General features: G+C 41.0%; 1 protein-coding gene across 1 annotated transcript in view; it reads left to right on the top strand.

The window, feature by feature from the left end:
* Positions 1 to 23,503, top strand: part of SEMA3C (semaphorin 3C) — a 206,889-nt gene that overhangs the window by 105,200 nt on the left and 78,186 nt on the right. Inside the window, exons 3-4 of the mRNA XM_060778301.2 lie at positions 13,524 to 13,684; positions 22,498 to 22,560. Of these exons, the coding sequence (XP_060634284.2) occupies positions 13,524 to 13,684; positions 22,498 to 22,560 (224 nt within the window). The remainder of the gene's footprint in view (positions 1 to 13,523; positions 13,685 to 22,497; positions 22,561 to 23,503) is intronic.

Below are 23,503 nucleotides of genomic sequence, written 5' to 3'. Positions count from 1 at the left end.
CTATAGATCTTAGGAAACTATTTCTTGATTTAATTCGTTGACATGCTGGCTGATATCCAAACAGGGGATGAGCTGGAGATGTCACTGCCTTGGTCCTTTTACTATTGGCTGCTACTTCCCGGCAGATGTCAGGTGGTACAATACTGGCTAGACCAGCGGCTCTCAACCTGGGGGTCACGACCCCTCGGGGGGTCGCTTGGCCATTTTCTGGGGGTCGCGAAGCCGCATTGGCTGGCCATGCCCCCTCCAAAATGGCGGCCGACCCCCAGAGCCACTGGCACTCCCACGCGTGAAGCCATCTGCCTGTCCCTCATCTCCTTCTGATGGCAGAAGGAGGCGAGGGACGGGCGAGCGGTTCCTTGGGCGCCCCTCGCCTGCTTCGCTCTCCCGCTGGCCGGCAGGGGTACGGAGGAGGCGGGGGCCTTTTGGCGCAAGGCCTTGCGCCAGGAACCCTAGCCTGCTTCGCTCTCCCGCCGGCAGGCAGGGGTGCGAAGCAGGCGAGGGCTCTTCGTTGCAGGTGAACTATAAATCCCAGCAACTGCATCTCCCAAATGTCAAGGTCTATTTTCCCCAAACTCCACCAGTATTCACATTGGGGCATATTGAGTATCTGTGCCAAGTTTAGTCCAGATCCATCATTGTTTGAGTCTGCAATGCTCTCTGGATGCAGGTGAACTACAACTCCCAAACTCAAGGTCAGTGCTCACCAAACCCTTCCAGTATTTTTTGTTGGTTGTGGGAGTTCTGTGTGCCAAGTTTGGTCCAATTCCGTCATTGGTGGAGTTCAAAATGCTCTTTAATTGTAGGTGAACTATAAATCCCAGCAACTACAACTCCCAAATGACATAATCAATTTTCCCTCCAACCCCAGCAGGATTCAAATTTGGACATATTGGATAACGCAAGGTAAAAGTTTTCCCCTGACATTAAGTCCAGTCGTGTCCAACTCTGGGAGTTGGTGCTCAATTTCTAGGCCAAAGAGCCGGTGTTGTCCATAGACACCTCCAAGGTCATGTGGCTGACATGACGGCATGGAGCGCTGTTGTTGGGTATTTGTGCCAAATTTGGTCCAGTGAATGAAAATACATCCTGCATTTCAGATTTTTTACATTATGATTCATAACAGTAACACAATTACAATTAGGAAGTAGCAATAATAATAATTTTATGGTTGGGGGTCACCACAACGTGAGGCACTTTATTAAGGGGTCACGGCATTACGAAGGTTGAGAACCACTGGGCTAGACAGTGTAGTTTTTCCAGTGATGTAGGGCGCAGACACCCCGTGATATTGTTCCTAGCACCCACTTTTTGTTTGATATTCAGGCAGTGCATCTTGTAGGTCAGAGCACAGTCCAGAGTGACTCCCAGGTATTTGGGTGCGCTGCAATGCTCCTGTGGGATTCCTTCCCAGGTAATCCTCAGAGCTTGGGATGCTTGTCTGTTCTTGAGATGAAAAGCACATGCCTGTGTTTTAGATGGATTAGGGATCAGCTGGTTTTCCCTGTAATAGGCAGTAAGAGCACCTATTATTATTATTATTATTATTATTATTATTATTATATTATTATTATTATATTATTATTATTATAACTTTATTTGTACCCCGCTAGCATCTCCCAAGGGATTCGATGCGGCTTACACAGGCCGAAGCCCCAAAAACACAATACAACAATACAATACCCAAAGCAAATTAGAGCTTCGGATAGCTTCTGTTCAACCATCTCAAAGCTTGAGCAGTAATGGCACGGTCATCAGCATAGATGAAACTCTCTGTCCCTTCTGGCAGTAGTGTGTTATGCTAGTAGTGTGTTATTAACAAAGTCACAGGTTACACTCATACATCGAGTTTACAAACAAAGAAAAGAGAAAGTGTGGGGAGGGGGAATAAAAATAATACCACAGATTTTTAAATGTTTCATATTCTGATTCAACATAGCTTCTTCGTTACTCTTATTATAGTAATGAATTTTTCACCAACCATACTTTAGAAACACTTTAAAAATGAATTATCAGCACTTCCCCATTCTGTAATGACTTTTGAACCATTTTTTAATTAGAACACATGCCAGGAGGAGCACACTGCACCCGATTTCCTGGTGCATGCACCATCACGCACCACACTGCCCGCTGCTTGCCTGATTGCTCACCTGCCTCTCCACTTTCCCGCTCACCTACCTGCTCCCATTTGCTCACCTGCTTACTTGTTACTCATTTGTTACCCCTTTGCTTATTCACCCACTCACTCCCCCATTTGCCCCCTTGCCTATTTGCTCACCCATTTACCACCTGCTTGCTTGCCCACATGCCTGCCCCCAATTGCCTGCTTGCCCACCTTTCTTCCTGCTCGTTTACCACCTCCACTTACCTTCCCCCTGCTCACCCCCCCCCCCTTATTTCCCAACACCCGACCTCCATTTTGGATGTTCTGTCTCTAAATGCGTGACCGCATTTCCATCTACGAACCCACATGCTCACTTCGGTCATCTGGAGAGGCCCTGCTCGTGATCCCACCTTCGTCGCAAGCGCGCTTGGTGGGGATGCAGGACAGGGCCTTTTCCGTGGTTGCCCCCCGACTCTGGAACACCCTTCCCAAAGACCTTAGACAGGCCCCTACATTGGCTGTCTTCAGAAAGAACTTGAAGACCTGGCTTTTCCGATGTGCCTTCCCTGATTAGGAATCTCCACTACCAAGTCCTATAAGCACCTTACCAGAACCAATGATTGCTGCCCATCGCACATCGCACTTGCCCTAGAAGCCTTATTTACACCCCTGTCACATCAGCACTTTTAATCTTTGTACCACCGAAGGGTCACATGGCTTGATAATGCAAAGAATTTTCATAATCTAAATGTCTGTATAGTCTACTCCTGGGCACTCAATAACTCATAAAGTTTGAGTTCTAAACACGGCAGCTCTTATCTGAAGCCGGTTTGTGCTTAATAAAATGGGTAACTGTGGAATAGATTTCATTTTATTTTTTTTCCTGGACCAAAGTACAGCCTTTCTGGTGCTCCTGAATAAATATGGCAAGTTTAGTTTAAACATGGTGTGAGTGATTACAGATGGCTTATTTATTTAAATTGCGCTCTGGTCAGATGAAATCTAAACACAAAAGCATGCATGTTATCTCTTTAATCCAACCCAACATTTTAACAAAACCTGAGTGCAGATATACTGTTTTTAAACAGCACTGGGAAAAGCAGGGGAGCTTGCAATAGGTGCTTTTTTCATACAAGGCATGGAATAAAAATAGTACTTTACATTTCAAAATGATGTGCAGATATTGCCCAATACATCTCCCAGCAACAGCACAAAGAATGATAGAAAAGGAACAATAGTTTCTCATTTATTATTGTGGGGACAGAAGCAGTGTAAACCATATGACTTATCAATGGGTCCAGAGCCAGCACAAAACATTGCATGGCCTAAGACAAAGGAAAACAAATAACACCACCACTCATTCAAATTAAAGTGCATAATTCTTTGTGCCATTCACATCCAGGTCACGGGAGCACATAAAGGAAGTAGACAGTCCCAAAAAAGATCAAAAACAAGGTTTATTTTCATCATAGCCATGAAGAAGTTGGACAGCCATGTTAAGTGCACACAGGCACCAACGCTTGCGAATGACTGCCGCCCCCTCCTCTGTTTTTGCAAACTTTTATATACCCTCAGGTAAACAAGAATATTTTTGTCATGGAAAGTACCTTGACCTTTATTCTTCCTGTCCCCATCCCATCAACCTCTTGATGGAAAGTACCTTCTTGCACCTGCAGACTTTGCGCTTAACCACAAACCAATTTCCGATGTAAGCTTGCTAATATAGTAACTTTTCAAAAAGCCAAAACCTTGAATTTTGTATGACCTCTATAGTAACATTTCGGTTAAAGCTTATAATTTTTAATATTGCTTAGGCTTATGCCTCCTTCACAAGAAGGCTTAAAATGCATCATTCTATGCTCCAATTCTGTGGAACTCATTGCCTCCATACATTAGAGCAATGTCGGAGTTGCAACCTTTTGTAAAGGCACTCAAGACTTGGCTGTTTGGTTGTGCATTTAAGTAATCAGATCTAATTTGCCAAATAGTCACTGTTGAATGTTTTTATGTTGAATGTTTTTTATATTGTGTAAATGCTATTTTAGATTGTAAGTCGCTAAGGAGCACCTTGGTGGAGAGCGACTAATTAAGAAATAAAGTGAAGTGAAGTGAAGTGAAGTGAAGTGAAGTGAAGTGAAGAACTGGAGCTTCAAACTGTTTTCAAATGGTTATATTTTCTCTAGTAGTTTGGAATCCTTTTCCTATTTTAAAAATAATTTCCTGTTCAGTTAATATATGCAGCAGGCTTAGGCAAACAGTTTGGTAGTAGCTACATTTTTTGTTTTGTTTTTAAAGTCAGGACCCTCACAGACCCTCATTAGTGACCAAACCAGAATCCAGACACTGCTGGAAAATGTTGCTGAATAAATGGACAAAGGAGTTTTTAAAATGAAACAAAATAATATATTGAAAAGGTCCTCAGAAAGCTGTCAATTTAACTCTTCACCGTGCTATACATTTTACATCTAACTTTGAAAAGAAAGTTTTAAAAATCATATTGGTTGCATTCGGCCCTAATGTACACTCTTTTAATAATTGTAAATACTTTGATTTAATATGTGCCATGAGTTTATGCTGTGGACACTGAGTAACATATTCAAGCAGGCTGGCAGGCCAGCAGGCAGGAAGGAAGGGTTGGTTCCAGGATCGTATTTGATAATAGTGAATTAATAATGAATTAAATTCTATTTAAAAAAAGGATATTTATTACCTTTACAGTCTATCCTGCATAAGTCTAGACATTTTTTAAAAATTCCTCCAAAACAGTCAAATTATCCATGCATCAGTGTTAAGTACTGTGCCTTAACTGATCAGAAAGAAACCTTCCCTTTCTCTGAGTAGAGTGACAAAGGTTGAGAGAAAAAAAAGCAATAGAGTCTAAGTCTAAAAATCAGCTCAGCGAATGTAAATCAATTTACTTGCTGCATATGAGAAACCTTTGTCATGATCCATTTTAATTAAGCCGTTACGTTTCTGTGTTTTATGAGTCAAGAAGACAACAGTTCAGTCTTTTGGTTATAAATAAAGAAATAATATTCTTGAAGGGTAGCTTGTCTGGCCCAATGTAATGACAGCGTATGTTTGAAGTGGCATTTATAATTTAATCAATGATTTTCTTTCTCAAATTTATGAAGTAATGACATTTTTTTGCACTTGCGTAATATAGACTTTGGTTTGCATAATCTCTTTTATTTTTTAGAAGAGTTCAGATGACAGAGTTAAAAATTTAGTTTTTGAAACTCCAATTTTTATACCCCGGAGCCAGTATGGCAAATGGCCATGCTGGCTAGGAGACTGTTTAAGCTGTAACCCTAAAAAGAAACAGTTCCAAGCATCAGCGGGCACATCTGCGTTACATGTGTGTGAATGATCAAGAAATAATGTCAGATGTTTATTTTCCATTGCTGAGTGGGATTATGATGGATTTTGCACAATTATTTTTGACGTTTTGCCCAAGAAATCATTTGTGTAAAAGCAACAGCTGATATTCCACAACAGAGGAATGATATCTACATTGCTGACATGATACCCAACTGTGCTAGTAAATTGCAATTATGAGGTATCATGCAGAATGTTTCAATGCACAATAGGGGTACCCATTCCCAAAAGGGACATGTGCATAAGGACATGTTGTTTCTTGAGACATGTTTCACAATGGCCACACTGCTAGGTCTATTTGCACAATCGTCCTGGTAGCATAGCTATGGTTCTACTCTATTCCTGAGAATACAAAACATTGCACAGCAACATAATTAAACTTTAAAGGATGGTAAGTTGGTTTGCAATGATGTGACATTCCAACAGGATCCTAGCCAACATTTTCTACTCTGATAGCTTTGCACTTTTGGAAAAGTACGAGGGGTATTTTTTAAGTAAGGTCCGTTTTGTTGTAGACACTAGTAGTTCGCGCACCTACCGCAATGAGCGTGTGCGTCGTGTACCAGCATGCTTCGAGAACAACTGTGCTCAGTTTCCGCTCTGTCGCTAACCTGTACGCAAAGTGCGTAAGTGGGTACGACAATTCAAAGATGGCCATGACAACGTCCATGATGAGGACCCCTCCGATCGCCCTTCTTTGATTACAGACGATTTGGTGGCTTCAGTTGAAGCGAGGATTCGTGAGAACAGGCGCTTCCCAATAACAATAATAAAAATCTTTGAATTGTCGTACCCACTTAGACACTTTCTTTCACTCATAACAGTATCACCATAGACTTCACAAATCTGTCGATGAATTTCTGTAGCAGGCAGGTTCCTTGCTGACAAAAACCGTATCACTGAGCAAAACTCACATGCGGAGGGTGAGTTTATAGTATAACAACAACAAAAGAGTAATGATGCATGGAAAAATCATCTAGTGATTGTTTGTGCTTGGGAGGGGTGTCACAGTGTGGTGAGAACTCTTTCTAATTGTACATGAGAAAAAATGTGAGCATTCTTTAGATTGCTAGTGGGGGACTATGACACAATCCACAGTATTGCTGTTTGCATGATGGTACTGTAGGAACTGAAATTATTCTCATCCAGAGGCACTTTTTGAAAATAGAAGATCATAGCCAGACTGCCGTCGTCACTTCACCTGCTTGGTCAAAAATACTCTTGCCAAGAAACAAATTCACTGCTATTGATCATCTTGATAATATCTCTCCTGAATTCCATTGTTAAAAAGTGGAGCCAAATATTCTAATATTTGAGAATATTCTGGGGTATAGCTGTAGAGCAACACAATGAGAGCATTGGCTTCTCTAATTTTTTCGGTTGTCATTTAAATTTTAAACTTTATATTGAGGCTTTTTATTTGTTGCTTTGATTCGTTTTGTTGTTCACTTTGACAATTAATGTTTGCTGGGTTTTTTTCAGGAAACCGCCCTGAGTATCCCTGGGGAGATAGGGTGTGTTACAAATATATTATTATTATTATTATTATTATTATTATTATTATTATTATTATTATTACTATTAGACATTTCCTTTCATTTCCCAAATACCTGATATGGCAGTAATTTAAAATTTCAGCCAAAATTTTTAGAAATACTGTTTAGGCATCCAAATTAAAGGGGCAAAGTTACTAAAGAGATGCAAACATGATGACTGGAAGAGTGCTCTGCAACACCAAAAATTTAGGGAATGATGGAAATTTTCATGTCCATTCTCTTATTAGTATACTTCTAAGAAAACATTTGATTATCTCTATGTTTATATTCACTGACTTCTATGTGGCCCCCGGAGAGCCATGTTATTTCACCTATATGAAATATTTATTTCAAGATTCTTGTCCATTTCATATTAAGTATATTCTTTTACATCTTACATCTTACATCAAGACAAACTCCAACTTTTAGCACAACACCACAGATATGATGTCATAGGCATCACTGAAACCTGGTGTGATGACTCCTATCGCTGGAATGTAGACATGGAGGGCTATAACCTCTTTTACAGAAACTGAATAAAGGGGAGGGAAGCGGAGTAGCCTTAAATGTCAAAAACGGTTATGCTGCAGAAGAGATGCGAGACAGCAATCCGGGAAACCAGCTTGAAAGCTTCTGGATAAGAATCAAGGGAACTGGGACTCAAAAAGATCTTGCTGTAGGCGTCTACTACAGACATCCAAGTCAGGAGGAAGAACTTGATGAAGCCTTCTCCCAACAGTTGACCAAACAGGCACAGAGAAGAGATGTAGTACTCATGGGCGATTTCAACTATCCCGATATTTGCTGGAAAACAAACTCGACCAAGAGTACAAAGTCCAACAAATTCCTTGCTTGCCTTGCAGACAATTTCATGGTTCAGAAGGTAGAAGAGGCAACAAGGGGGTCGGCTACTCTCAATCTCATCCTAACAAATGCGGAGGACCTGATCAATGCGGTTGAAGTGGTCAGATCCTTAGGGGCAAGTGACCATGTGCTCCTGCAATTTGAGGTACAAAGGAAGACCGAAACTAAGACAAGTCAAACCCGCATTTTGAACTTTAGGAGAGCTGATTTCCGAAAAATGAAGGAAACCCTGAGCAGCATTCCATAGGCACAGATACTAAAAGACAAGGGAGTTACGGATGGGTGGGAGTTTCTCAAGAGTACAATACTCAAGGCGCAATTGCAAACAGTGCCAACAAAGAGAAAAAATAGGACAAGTGCAAAGAAGCCAGAATGGATGGCCCATGAGATCTCTTCCAACTCTATGATTCTATGATTCGATGATTCTATGGAAGAGAACAAAACCATAGTTGAAAGAGTAGGTTTGCATCCTGGCTCTTCAGCTGTTAAATAACTGGACAGGGTTTTGTATACATCCTAGTCTGTACAAAGCAGATATTTGTTGAAGAGTAATCCTGCTAACAGAAAAATTCCACACATCCATTAGCTCATACATAAGTTTTGGAAGCAAAGTACCTATAGTGAACAATATTTGGTCAATTTAATTTTCAAAACAACTGACAACAGCAAAGATTTTATTCTTTCCTTGAAATGTGTATCAGTTTGTGTTTGAGGAGAAAGAGGGTGGTTTCTGATATAAGGATATTTAATGTCTTCATAACCAGAGCAAAATCCAGCCATTTCAGCAAGTTCTTTGTTTCTGCATTGATTTTTAAATTAAAAGTGGATCATTTTAGATGTGCTGACTTAGCTTGTACGAGTATGAAGTACAGCGACAGCTGTCAGAGCATATAGTGTGTTGTGGAAGAGTTTAAATCATAATTTTCCTTGTTTTCTTTTATGAACTTGTCATATTTCTAAGGGGTCTTTGGCACCTAAAAATTCTAAAGTGAAATGAGATAGCTGAGAATAATTGAATGACATTATAATACAAATCTAGGACCATAAGTGGGAAACCTTTTTTATCCTTCATGAAAGTTAAGAAATGTTAGTTTTTTGGACTACAAATTGCAGAATTCTCCTACTAGCTGAATACCAGAAGCTGTAAAATAACTATTCCAAGTTCTTCCAATCCCAGCAGGGAAACAGATGTTAGGAAATGGTCAGGAGCTGGACAGTGATGGTGGCATGTAGCATTTCATAGTGGTATCAATAGTTAAAAGTCCTGTCTAAAATAAGAGAAAACTAGTTTGTGGTTGATGTGAGAGTTGATGCCCATCTTAAAGGGAACTGTGATATCGTAAGTTGGTATCTGAAAATCTTGCTTGATTTGTTGCATGTACGAGGGATATTTTTTTAAGTAAGGTCCGTTTGAACATAAGTACACAATGAAAGTTTATTTCAAAAAAGTAAATTTATTTTCAGAAAGTACATACTTCACTCTATTTTTCGACATAGTTGCCAAGTTTGTTCAAACACTTATCATACCTCTGAACCAATTTTAAAATACCCTCTTCATAAAAACTTGCCGCCTGCTCCTATAACCAAGAGTTCACTGTAATCAAAGAAGGGCAACCAGAGCGGTCCTCATCATGGACGTTGTCACGGCCATCTTTGAATTGCCGTACCTACTTACGCACTTTGCTTTCACTCATAACATTATCACCGTATACTTCACAAATCTGTCGATGAATTTCTGCAGCTGACAAAAACCGTATCACTGAGTGAACCTCACATGCGGAGGATGAGTTGATAGTCTTAAACATTTTTAAAGCACAGAACAGAACCGTACAGGTTAGCTACAGAGTGGAAACTGAGCACAGTGGTTCCCGAGGCATGCCGGTACACGACACACGCACTCGTTGTGGTATGCGCGTGAACTACTAGTATCTACAACAAAACGGACCTTACTTTAAAAATACCCCTCGTATATTAGAGTAGGAAGTTGTTTTGGGAAGTAGGAGAAAATAATACTTAAGTTAATGTTGATTAGTGGGATGTTTGAGTGGATTGACTGGTGAATGATAATTGGTAGTCCAGTGGAAAGTCTAGGATTTGACAAGAGTGCAGTTTGAAAAGGGGTTGGATTGAGAGGAAGGGGTTTTAACCGGGTAGTTGATAAGGGTCTGGATTAGCTTGAGAGGAATGAGAGGAAGTGTATTGTGTTTTAAATATAATAAATAAATGTTTTAGATTGAATTACGGTATATTTCACTTCCATAAATAATGATTAGTTTCTGCTTTATACACATTTGAAAGTTGCCCCAAAAGGAATATTTGATACTGTCCAATATAATAGGGCCCAGGGAGGATTTTTTTTCAATAGTAGTTTCATGATAGCCTTTTAAGCAAGAGGAAACCTGCCTAGCTGTAGCGAGGCATTCACTACTCCCCTTACCCATACAACCCAAGTCCTAGGAATGGCAAGAGTCCAGTGCACACATGGTGGGCCTCGCCTTTCCAAGGATCTTGTCCCTGGTTCTATCGAATCATAGAATCAGATTGTATAAATTGTGCTCAAGATTATATGCAGCACAGCTGTATCAATAGTAAACAGCTCAGTGGATCCAAATGATTTCATCTGCAAATTTCTGTGCAAATTCTTCACAGCGGACTGTGAGCAGTTTACATTCTACTCTTGAGAGACACAGTATAAAAAGCACCTAATCACTTAACATTGCTCTAATGGATGACACTGTCTGGATGCAGTGATGGTAGGTGCTTATCTGTCCGAACATATCTCTCCTTATGAACCATCCAGGAATTTAAGATCTTCTGGAGAGGCCCTGCTCTCTGTCCCGCCTTCTTCACAGGTTCAGTTGGCGGGGACGAGAGATAGGGCCTTTTCAGTGGTGGCCCCTCAGCTATGGAATGCCCTCCCCAGAGATATTAGATCGGCTCCCACTCTCCTAAAATTCTGAAAAAAAGTCAAAACCTGGCTTTGTGAGCAGCCTTTCGCAAATGCAATGTAGTAAATAATTACTTGACCTCGGAACGGCTGGACATTTGCAATAGGATAAAGATTCTGGAAATTATATACGGAGGATTTATGTTTTATGTGTTATTGATTTTATTGTTTGTGGAATTTTGATGTTTATATGCTTTTAACTGTTTATACGAGGGGTATTTTTTAAGTAAGGTCTGTTTTGTTGTAGACACTAGTAGTTCGCACGCATACTGCAATGAGCGCGTGCGTCGTGTACCGGCATGCCTTGGGAACAACTGTGCTCAGTTTCTGCTCTTTATCTAACCTGTACGGTTCTGTTCTGTGCTTTAAAAATGTTTAAGACTATCAACTCACCCTCCGCATGTGAGGTTCACTCAGTGATACGGTTTTTGTCAGCAAGGAACCTGCCTGCTGCAGAAATTCATTGACAGATCTGTGAAGTGTACAGTGATACTGTTATGAGTGAAAGCAAAGTGCGTAAGTAGGTACGACAATTCAAAGATGGCCGTGACAACGTCCATGATGAGGACCGCTCCGGTCCCTCTTCTTTGATTACAGTGAACTCTTGGTTACCGCAGCAGGCGGCAAGTTTTTATGAAGAGGGTATTTTAAAATTGGTTCAGAGGTATGATAAGTGTTTGAACAAACTTGGCAACTATGTCAAAAAACAGAGTGAAGTATGTACTTTCTGAAAATAAATTTACTTTTTTGAAATAAACTTTCATTGTGTACTTATGTTCAAATGGACCTTACTTAAAAATACCCCTTGTATTATTGTGGCATCGAATTGTGCCGGTTTTGTAAACCACCCTGAGTCGCCTTCGGGCTGAGAAGGGCAGTATAGAAATATAGTAAATAAATAAATACATAGGGAAGAAAGATTTATTTGCTGCCAGTACTACCATGGCGTAGACGTTCTAATAAGCTCTAGTGCATATTTGGTCAAACCCTCCCAGTTCGACCAGTTCTGGCCTCTATCCCATTCGTTTCACCACAGCCAGCTCCCTAGTGAACCCTGATGCCCGCTTAGCTCCGCTCTGTTGAGGGGATACTTAGGAGCTATATGTATGAAGAGCGGCAACAGGAAACCTATCTACTCTGGGATGGCAAACATGGTACAGTGGAGATATTTCTTTTCTCCAGTGTGCTATTGCTGTAGGGCAGTGTTTCTCAACCTTCCGAATGCCGTGACCCCTTAACACAGTTCCTCATGGTGTGGTGACCCCCAACCATAAAGTTTTTTTCCGTTACTACTTCATTACAGCAATTTTGCTACTGTTATGAATCATAATGTAAATATCTGATATGCAAGATGTATTTTCATTCACTGGGCCAAATTTGGCACAAATATCAAATACACCCAAATTTTAATACTGGTGAGGTGGGGGGGGGGGGGGAGGAATTGATTTTCTCATTTGGGAGTTGTAGTTGCTGTGATTTATAGTTCACCTACAATCAAAGAGCATTCTGAACTCCATCAGCGATGGAATTAAACTAAACGTGGCACACAGAACTCCTGTGACCAACAGAAAATACTGGAAGGTTTTGGTGGGCATTGACCTTGAGTTTGGGAGTTGTAGTTCACCTATATCTGGAGAGCACTGTGGACTCAAACAATGATGGATCTGGACCAACCTTGGCACGAATTCTCAATATGCCCAAATGTGAACACTGGTAGAGTTTGGGGGAAATAGACCTTGACATTTGGGAGTTGTAATTGCTGGGATTTATAGTTCACCTACAACCAGAGAACATTCTGAACCCCACCAACGATGGAATTGGACCAAACTTCCCACACAGAACCCCCATGACCAACAGAAAATACTGTTTTCTGATAGTCTTTGGCGACCCCTCCAACACCCCCTCGTGACCCCCTCAGGGGTCCCGACCCCCAGGTTGAGAAACACTGCTGTAGGGTATTTCTGAGTCCAATCTCCTTCATGTTTCCATTATATAGAGCACTTTGGTTCCTCCTCTAAATTGCCATACTATATCAAGTGGCAGTATTCAGTTCTCTAGCAATATTAATAACACTAACTGATACATCCTAATGTTAGAGCATCAGAACATAGTTCCAAAGTAATTGGATAGACATTATGCCAGAGCAACCCTTTTAAAAAACAATCTATTTTCCCAGAATAAAGGATTTGCAAGCAAAACACTATTATAAACTAATGAATCATTAAAATTAGTTTAGAGAATTAGAATAATTACTCTGTGATATAATTAGGAAAAACTATCATCATTTCTAGCTAATTCACATCTTAGCAATGCCAAATGAAATGTATTTCCCTATTTTTTTTTAAAAAAAAGAAATTATCTTGGCCAGCATTACCGTAGTATGTTCTCATTGATTATTTTAATATATGATGTGCTTGAAAAAACACAGATGTAAATAATAATTTTCATTAAGCCAACAACGTTCTTTGGAGGAATTGATAAAGCAATTCTAGATGCTTTATGATGATGGTTCGTTACTAACGTATAATGGCAATGCACTCAGTTTTTGACAGGAAAACTATTTCATTCATGCTTAAATAGGGGATGGTCCTGTTAAATCTTGGCAGTTTTATTGGTGGCATACATCTTTTACCAAAATGTGGTTGTTCAACCAAGGAAAGCAAATTAATCTGTGGTTTCTTTTTTTCTCTTCCAGAACTGCAAGAAACCAAGACCTCTCAGTTTTATGCTCTTTCCCATCACCCCTTAGACTACAGGATATTAGTGATGGATGAAGATCAGGACCAGATCTATGTTGGCAGCAAAGATCACATTCTCTCTTTGAATATCAATAATATAAGCCAGGAGCCTCTGAGTGTAAGTTTACAAAGTGATTTGGGAATCAACTAGAATGGTTTTACTGCATGTTTTTTCAGTCAATGAAATAGTCTGTTTACTTCAGGTCCATATTTCACTAATCAGTTTCGGGTTTTTAGATAATATTAGCAAAACCATGTGTTGAAGCAATATACAGTTTTCAGTGTAGATACTTTTATCACATAAACCCACTATCCCACTGCAATCACTTTAAAATTGATAGTGGGTACATACATACTGGGTTGAACACCTTTATTATTATTTATTATTTATTATTAACTTTATTTGTACCCCGCTAGCATCTCCCGAAGGATTTGATGCGGCTTACAAAGGCCAAGGCCTCAATAAAACAACAGCATAACAAATCCACAACTTAAAGCAAATCAAAACATTAAAGCAATAACGAAACAACAAAAAACAATACACCATAACACAATAAAACTAGGGCCGGGCCAAATGTGATGGGTACATGTTAAAAAGTGCTGGGAGTGACAGGTGGTATGTCGGAATTTAGGGTAAGTGCAGTGTGCAGGCAATCTTAAAACTCTGATAAAGTGCTTCTGGGACATATTGCTGGAGTTTTCCTATTCTGGAAAGGCACATCGGAACAGCCAGGTCTTCAAGCTCTTCCTAAAGACTGCCAATGTAGGGACTTGTCTGATGTCTTTGGGGAGGGTGTTCCAAAGTCGGGGGGCTACCACAGAAAAGGCCCTGTCCCGCGTCCCCACCAAACTCGCCTGTGACACAGGTGGAATCGCAAGCAGGGTCTCTCCGGATGAGCGAAGAGAACGCGTGGGTTCATAAACGGAGATGCGGTCACGCAGGTAGGCTGGTCCCAAACCGTTTAGGTTTGGGACCAAACCTTTGATATCACACCTCTCTTTATTAGTACAATTAGTCTGATTCAACAATTCATGGTCCCACTATTGTATTTCTTCACACCATAATAATAATAATAATAATAATAATAATAATAATACTTTATTTATATTCTGCCCTTCTCACCCCAAAGGGGACTCACAGTACATATACACCCCAAACTTTCAATGCCACTTTTTATAGACAGTACACAGACAGACAAAACGGAAAGGAGTTGTGTTGTTTTGATTAGGCCTGGGCGGTTTCGTTCGTTAATTTTGTAATTCGTTAAATATTCGTTAATTTTAGCAATTACAAAACGATTACAAAACTTATTTTTAAACCCGGAAGTGTTTTTAAATATCGAAACGGCAGGCGCCAAAAAATTTTGTATTTCTGTCCATTTCGGAAATACGTAAGATGGCCTGGCTAGATGCTTGCTGGGAGCTCTCCTCTCTCTCCTCTCCTTAGCCAGTCAGAGGCAGAGCCTGAAAGAGGAGGAGGAGGAGGAGGAGGAGGAGAGGGCGGGGAAGGCGCCGGCTGAGCAAGCGAGCGAGAGGGCGAGCGAGAGGGCGAGCGACCCTCAGCGGGAAGGCGGCCCGTCCCTCCTTCCTCACCTTTGCGGTGGGTGTGCTTCATTCTCCCAATTCCTTAGCGGAGGGCTGTGCTTCGTTCTTCCAATTCCTTAGCGGAGGGCTGGGCTAGATGGCCTTTGGGGAGCCCTTCTCCCAATTTCGCATTGCTTCGGAGGAGCCGGGCCCGACTCGGCGGCAGCGCTTGAGGGCCCGCCAGAGTGAGTGCCTGCCTTCCCTCCTTAATAATAATTTCTCCTCCCTATTCTACTAAATTAATAATTAAATTTAAAAAATATTGAAAAAATATTGAAAAAAAAGGGCGCCATCTTTACAAAATGTTTTGTAAATATTAACGAAATTTCGTAAATACCGAACTTTTTTAAGGGAAAATTTTGTAATTATTTTAAATATCGAAACAAAAAAACCCCCCAAATACAAATCGATTTTAGAAACAAATTTTTGCGTTGTTACCCAGGCCTAGTTTTGATGCCATGAAAGGTTGGGCTCGAGTCCAGCCACAGGAGGTGCTGTCACTCCAATCTTCTATGACGAAGAGCCATCAGGACTTCCTGATTCCTTTTGGTCAGCCAACATTTTCTGATCTTCTTTCTTTATGGTGTTGTAAAACACCTCCCCTGCTTTTAGCGGTACCTAATTTCTCTAATTACAGCTAAAGCTGTTTTCAAACTGCTTAGGCAGGGGTCCTCAAACTAAGGCCCGAGGGCCAGATACGGCCCTTCAAGGTCATTTACCCGGCCCTCGCTCAGGGTCAACCTAAGTCTGAAATGACTTGAAAGCACACAACAACAACAATAATCCTATCTCATCAGCCAAAAGCAGGCCCTCACTTCCCACTGAAATACTAATAAGTTTATATTTGTTAAAAAATTTCTTTATTTTAATTACTGTATTGGTTTTGTGTGTTTTTTGCACTACGAATAAAGTATATGCAATGTGCATAGGAAATTCATTCATGTTTTTTTCAAATTATAATCGGGCCCTCCAACAGTTTGAGAGATTGTGACCTGGCCCTCTGTTTAAAAAGTTTGAGGATCCCTGGCTTAGGTAAACAGTGAGCAGGGCTGACAGTCGGCTGCTCACACCGACCCGGGGCTTTGAACTTGCAACCTTTCGGTTGATCTTATAGTTGCTGGTGATTTACCAGCTGTGCTAAACCTACGGCACTGCTAAACCTCCGGCCCATCATAATCCCATGTTCCCACACTACTCCTGTTTCTTTATTATTATTTTTATACTTAGCACAATTGCACAATTTCAGCATTTAGATAGATTAGGATATAAAATAGAAGGTAAAATCCATTTTGGGAATAATGAGGAGGAGAGGAAGATAATATTGGACCCTGATGTTACTTTACTGCTGGCATGCTGTCATAAAAGTGAAAGGGACCCATAGCGCAAAGGTCGCGACAAGAACATTGTGAGGTTGGGAGGTATTTACACCTATGTCAGCCTTTGAGCACACTGGCTGACGTGAGCCAGTTCACTGCTCACTAAACTGACTGAGAGGGGAAAGGGTAAAGACTAGGGCTGGGCGGTTTCGTTTTGTTAATTCGTAATTCGTTAATAATTCGTTATTTTTTTCAATTACAAAACGATAACGAACCATTCTGAAGCAATTTTTTTAAAAAACGAATTTTTAAACACGTTCTGTAAATGCTTCGTATTTCGTTATTGTATTCGTTTCGTTATTGTTCTGAGGTTGTTTCGTTATTATTTCCGCATGTCTGGGGCAAGTTTTTTGTTTAATTAGTGAAAAAAAATTATAATATCACACCAACAGTCAAGAACAGAGGGAGAGGGAAGCTTCAGAAGTTTTTGGAGGTTTTTTAGCGTATTTCGCGGTCGCGTCCGCCATTAACGAATCGATTCGTTATTGTTTCGGAAATCGATTCGTTAATGTTTTGTAATTTTTTTCACATTTATGAAATTTCGTAAATACCGAACTTTTTTAAGGGAAAATTTTGTAATTATTTTAAATATCGAAACAAAAAAAACCCCAAATACAAATCGATTTTAGAAACAAATTTTTCCGTTGTTACCCAGGCCTAGTAAAGACTCCTTAGTGGTGCTGCAGTCTGAGTGGTGAAAGCCAGATAGCCCAGGATAAGATAGTGGCACCAGGGCCGTAGCCAGAAAAAAATTTCGGGAGGGGTTGAAATTTGGGGGGGGGGAGTTTGAAAATTTAGCGGGGGGGTTGAAACCTGCCTCTTAGCTCACGCTGAAGAAAAGAGCACAGCAGAGGGCAGAGCAGCCTTCCATAGCCTGCAGCTCCGCCCCTGTCAACCACCTCCACCAAGTCTGGCCTCCTTAATGAGAACATTCAACACACACACCCCCAACTTGGTTGCTTCACTGCATTGGCTATTGCTGCAAGTAATGACAGTGTGAATAAATTGTCAATATTTGCCTGAGATCGTGCTTGCAGTTCTGGAGGGACTCTTAATTTTTTGCATCTCATAGACTTAGCAGCAGGGGTATTGGGTTAACCAGTCAAAATTCATGAGTAAAACAGATTTTTTAAAAAATCTGAAACATTTCGGGGGGGGGGGGGTTGAACCCCTAAAACCACCCCCTCGCTACAGGCCTGGGTAGTGGGGGGTACTGTGGCTGTTCAACACAGTGGTGGAGAATCTAAATCTTGGTTCAGGATTTGGATTTTTTTGCCAAAGTACCTTAATATTGGGGAAAGCCATGTTAAGAAAGCCTTCCCCCCAGGTTAAAACAGATCAACCTCCTGCAGCATTTAGATGCCACGGGACGGATCTTAAGTAGTCAGTGTGATTATATCCCCAGTGGAACTTCTGCCCAAGTAGACATAGCAAGGGTTTCATAATTATGATCTCAGCCTTAGCATGTCCACTTGTGTATATGTGCATGCAGAAGTTGTAATATGGGAATAATACGTGTGCATGTCTTTAAAGGTTGTGTTATGAGTGCAGATTTTTTTTAAAAAAATGCTGAACTGATGTATGCGAAGCACACTGAACTGTCAGAAAGCATGATAGTAGTCTTAACTTATTAAACTTTAAGACATATTTTTAGAATGTATTCATTGTTTTACAGGTTACCTATTGAACACAAGCTTTCTTAGGGGCATAAGGGGCCAATTTGACATTATAGCAACTTGAAAATATATTTCTCCACTACTTGTTTAAAATGGAGACTGCTAGAAATGACTTGTACATTGTTCTGAATCTGGGTGTGTACTTAATGAGGATTCTTCTGAAGCTGAGATGTTTATCTAGATATTATCTAAACCTCTTGGGCGAACTTCAGCTGGAAACTGAACAGCATATTTTCTTCTGAAACATCCTGCATTTCAGATTTGGCATCCAAAAAGAACTCCTTTGACCCAAGCCTTCTTGATAAGATGTTAATACTTCCAACAGACTTTTAATGAAATGAACAAAAACAATGGGTGAGGGAGATCTTCTAAAAAATAGTCAGATTGTGGATTTCAGTTCAATTTGCAACAGTCCAATGGTCAGAGGTCAGCTTCATACATTTCAGAAATTTTCAAACTGGGAGGTCAATTTTCCCAAGAAGGCTTAGGCCATCAAAAGGGAGGTCCATGATTTTCTATTACTCTGACATCTTTTTTGTACAAATAGGAAAGTGGTAGGAAATAAATAGTCCAACTCATATTTTCCTAATGGAACCCCCAATGGCGCAATGTGCTGGCAGGAGTGAAGACCGATAGGTCGGAGGTTCAAATCTGGGGAGAGCGTGAATTAGCTCCCTCTGTCAGCTCCAGCATCCCATGCAGGGACATGAGAGAAGCCTCCCACAAGGATGGTAAAACATCAAAAACATCTGGGCATCCCCTGGACAACATCCTTGCAGACGGCCAATTCTCTCACACCAAAAGCAACTTGCAGTTTCTCAAGTTGCTCCTGACACACACACACACACACACACAAATCCTAATCTTTGCCGCATTGGCTGGGTGCACCATTACATTATATGATGAAAAGAACAGAGACTATTAAGTTTTTCAGAGGGCCTCTATGGCAACAAGAGAGTTAGGTTCATGTGGATATGGGGCAAGGTCTTTTGTCTGATAACATCCCCAAACCTCCATTCTAAGTAGATTCTGAAGATTCCAACACTAACCATGAAAAGGTCTTCTGTAAAATCACTTCCAAACATTTTTGATGTCAACAGGAACACTAGCACATGCTTCAGCCCATCTATCAGCAAAGTCCAACTGCAAGCTTCTGACCTTATCTACGCACTGTTTAGTAAACTCAACAATTCAGGTTTTCATCCAAAATATATGGAGGCTTTAATCTTCATCATTGCAGTATTTACAAATGTACAACCAGGATACGCAGATCCACTTTCAGGCTTGTACCTACAAATGGTCAGATTCTCAGATAGTCACATACAGCATAGACAGATATTCACAATGAGTCATGCAGAAGAGAAAAAGATGGAACCTTTCATTCCTCTTTTATAGCCACCTGCTGATAGATCAATATTGTCTCCCATGTTGTTTAACATCTACATGAAGCCACTGGGGGAGATCATCCGGAGTTTCGGGATACGATGTCATCTGTACGCGGATGATGTCCAACTCTGTCACTCCTTTCCACCTGCTACTAAGGAGGCTGTTCAGGTCCTGAACCGGTGCTTGGCCGCTGTAACGGTCTGGATGAGGGCGAACAAATTGAAATTGAATCCAGGCAAGACAGAGGTACTCCTGGTCAGTCACAAGGCCAAACAGGGCATAGGGTTACAGCCTGTGTTGGATGGGGTTACACTCCCCCTGAAGACGCAGGTTCGCAGCTTGGGTGTGATCTTGGACTCATCGCTGAGCCTGAAACCTCAGGTTTCAGCGGTGACCAGGGGAGCATTCGCACAGTTAAAACCTGTGCACCAGCTGCGCCTGTACCTTGGGAAGTCTGACTTGGCCACGGTAGTCCACGCTCTGGTTACATCCTGTATAGACTACTGCAACACTCTCTGTGTGGGGTTGCCTTTGAAGACTGCTCAGAAGCTTCAAATGGTCCAGCGTTCGGCAGCCAGGTTGCTAACAGGAGTGGCACTCAGGGGGCCTACAACTGCTCTGTTGCGCCAGCTCCACTGGCTGCCAGTTTGCTACCGGGGACAATTTAAAGTGCTGGCGTTAGCCTACAAAGCCCTAAACGGTTCTGGCCCTACTTACCTCTCCGAACGCATCTCCTCCTATGAACCAACTAAGATATTAAGATCATCTGGGGAGGCCCTGCTCTCGCTCCCGCCTGCATCACAGGCGCGCCTGGCGGGGACGAGAGACAGGGTCTTCCCAGTGGTGGCCCCTCGGCTGTGGAGCGCCCTTCCTACAGATATCAGATCGGCCCCCACCCTGTTGACGTTTCGGAGGAAAGTGAAGACCTGGCTGTTTGAACAAGCATTCGATTAAACACTGTAATTGAATATAGGAATACGGAATAATGGATGATGAGATTGGATTCTGATTTTACTGATGAGACGCTAATGATTGTTATATTGATGTTTAATTGTTGATGATGCTACTGTTTTTAACTGTCCCATATTCGTTTTGTGATGTTTTTGCATTGAATTTTGCTGTTGTTAACCGCTTTGAGTCGCCTGAGGGCTGAGAAGAGAGGTATACAAATGAGGTAAATAAAATAATCATCATAAGGGACACTGGCTGATGCAACCCCTTTGCAATACACCTTACATGGTTATGGCTCAGTCATTACCACATTCTCTTAGATATTGCATCATGACATTCACAGTTATTACTGAGCTGCTATTAATATTCCATATGTTCAATGACTAGAAATTCTGTGCCTTTCTATCTAACAGTATCAACTGCTTCCACCATTTAACAGCACTTTGCTTTCAGGTGAGTTTGTGAAGAGTGATGACATGAGGGGAATCCTTAATACAGCAATCTAGAATAATAAGGATAACAGTTAGGATGGGAGCTCTACAAAGTGTATTATTGGTCCAGTTTGCAAGGGCATGCTCCAATCATAAATTTATTTAGCAGTTTTGTATACCGGTCTTCTCACCTCTGTCGAGGGACTCAGGCCAGTTTCCAACAGTAATATCACAAACAGTCATTAAAAAACATGATATTACATATTAAGCTAAAACATTAAAATAGCAATGCAGTCAAATAATTACAATGGCCAGTCGTCACAATAAAATCGTTGTTCGTCATTCGTCATCATCCATCCATGTCACAGAATATTGACTCACTCGTCGAATGCCAATTTCCAGAGCCAAGTTTTCACCTGTTTTCTGAACGTCAAGATAGAGGAGGCAGCTCTGATCTCCAGTGGGAGAGAGTTCCAGAGCCGAGGGGCCACCACCGAGAAGGCCCTGTCCCTCATCCCCACCAGACACGCTTGTGAGGCCAGTGGGACCAAGAGCAGGGCCCCTCCAGACGATCTTAACAATCTAGATCAGGGGTCCACAAACTTTTTAAACAGAGGGCCAGGTCACAGTCCCTCAAACTGTTGGAGGGCCGGAGTATAACTTGAAAAAAATGAATTAATTTCTTTGCACACTGCACATATTTTATTTGTACTGCAAAAATCACTTTAAAACAATATAATAATTAAAATGAAGAACAGTTTTACCAAATATAAACTTATTAGTATTTCAGTGGGAAATGTGGACCTGCTTTTGGCTGATGAGAGAGGATTGTTGTTGCTGTTGTGTGCTTTCAAGTCGTTTCAGACTTAGCTTGACCATGAGCGAGGGCCGGGTAAATGACCTTGGAGGGCCAGCATCCGGCCCCCAGGCCTTAGTTTGAGGACCCCTGATCTAGATGGTTCATAGGGGAGAATACATTCGGACAGGTAAGTTGGGCCGGAGTCATTTAGGGCTTTATAGGTTAACACCAGCACTTTGAATTGTGCTCGGAAGCTAATTGGCAGCCAGTGGAGCTGGTGCAACAGAGGAGTAGTATGCTCCCTATACCCTGCTCGTGTTAGTATTCTGACTGCCGCTCGTTGGACTAGTTGGAGCTTCCGGGCAGTCTTCAGAGGCAACCCCAAATTGACAAATACAGCCATTTAAAGTGCCATTTTTAACAATATCAACGTTTAGAATCGTCGTGTTTCAATTATATATCTGGGGTATGCTTTTTTAAAAAATAACCCCCCATGCCAGCATAGTAGGTGGAAGCTCCCTTCCTGGATTGGTTTCCTTGTTGAGAAAAACTTTTGCTAACAAAACAGACCCTGCAAAAATTATTTCTATTGCAAGTTTGGATTCTCCCAGATGGCATTGTAATAGCTGGAACAAGACGGAAATAACCATTCCTGCCACTCCATCCGGCATCTGTGCATTCAATATCATATAATCCAGTTAAACTATATTTTTCCCCTTTCTACACAGATCTTCTGGCCAGCATCAACAACCAAAGTTGACGAGTGCAAAATGGCTGGAAAGGATCCTACAGTAAGTATTTTATTTTTCCTTCTAATTAAATATTTGGCCACAGAGACAGAGCACCTCGGGTGCAGCCAAAAGCAATGTGGAAGAAGTGTATTTTTCTTCTAGTGCTGGGCTAGCTGAACAATCCTACAAAATTTCTGAAGCAAACAAGATATTTACACAGCCTAGGCCCCTTTAGCACTGTCTGGAAAAATGAGAACATTGCTTATGTTCAGGAAATTTTATCTTTAAAAAAATGTGCATAACAAAACCTATTTTTTATTACCTTGTTGCTAGTGATGGATATCATTAATAACACTTGGTCGGTATATTTCCTAGAGAATATATAGCAGACTGCTGAGCTCATGCTAATAGAAGGGTCTGGACACAATCCCAGACGGTATATGCTGCCTTTTGTATGGAAAAATAATCCCATACATTCCAACAGCACTTACTGCTTGATCATAAAGTGTCTTTTATTGGTTCAATAAAGCCACATTTTAAACAGATGCCTGAAAAAGAGCAGAACTTCCTTAAAGCAGGTAAATGAGGCACAGCAATTATTGAAGGTGAAACCAAAGCCCTACAAAGAAAACATCTGTTGATCCAATTACCTACTAAAATCTAAGCCTCAAAGTGATTCTTGGTCAAACAAACCAATCACTTGTTTAATTGTTATGATTTGAATACATTCAGCATCACCTTGGGCACTTTGTGGAAAGACCGTTAGGAAATTATCTTAGAAATAAGAGCAATAACGAATGATTTCACCTTTTCTCCCATGGCTCTGGCCTAATCCTGTTATCTTGGTTTGCCAATATTTGAATAAGGTAAACTGCATCTAATCTTAATTAAATACTGGTGGTATTGTGTTATACTATAAGAAGAATTCATTTGGGTATGGATATGTAATTAAGAGGAGTGCAAATATTAAATACCTTGGCAATCTCCTCATATTTTTTATCAA

The sequence above is a fragment of the Anolis sagrei genome, chromosome 5, assembly GCF_037176765.1.
Source record: "Anolis sagrei isolate rAnoSag1 chromosome 5, rAnoSag1.mat, whole genome shotgun sequence".
Taxonomy (NCBI): domain Eukaryota; kingdom Metazoa; phylum Chordata; class Lepidosauria; order Squamata; family Dactyloidae; genus Anolis; species Anolis sagrei.
The sequence above is the reverse complement of the archived record's forward strand: the minus strand, read 5'-3'. Positions and strand labels throughout refer to the sequence as shown.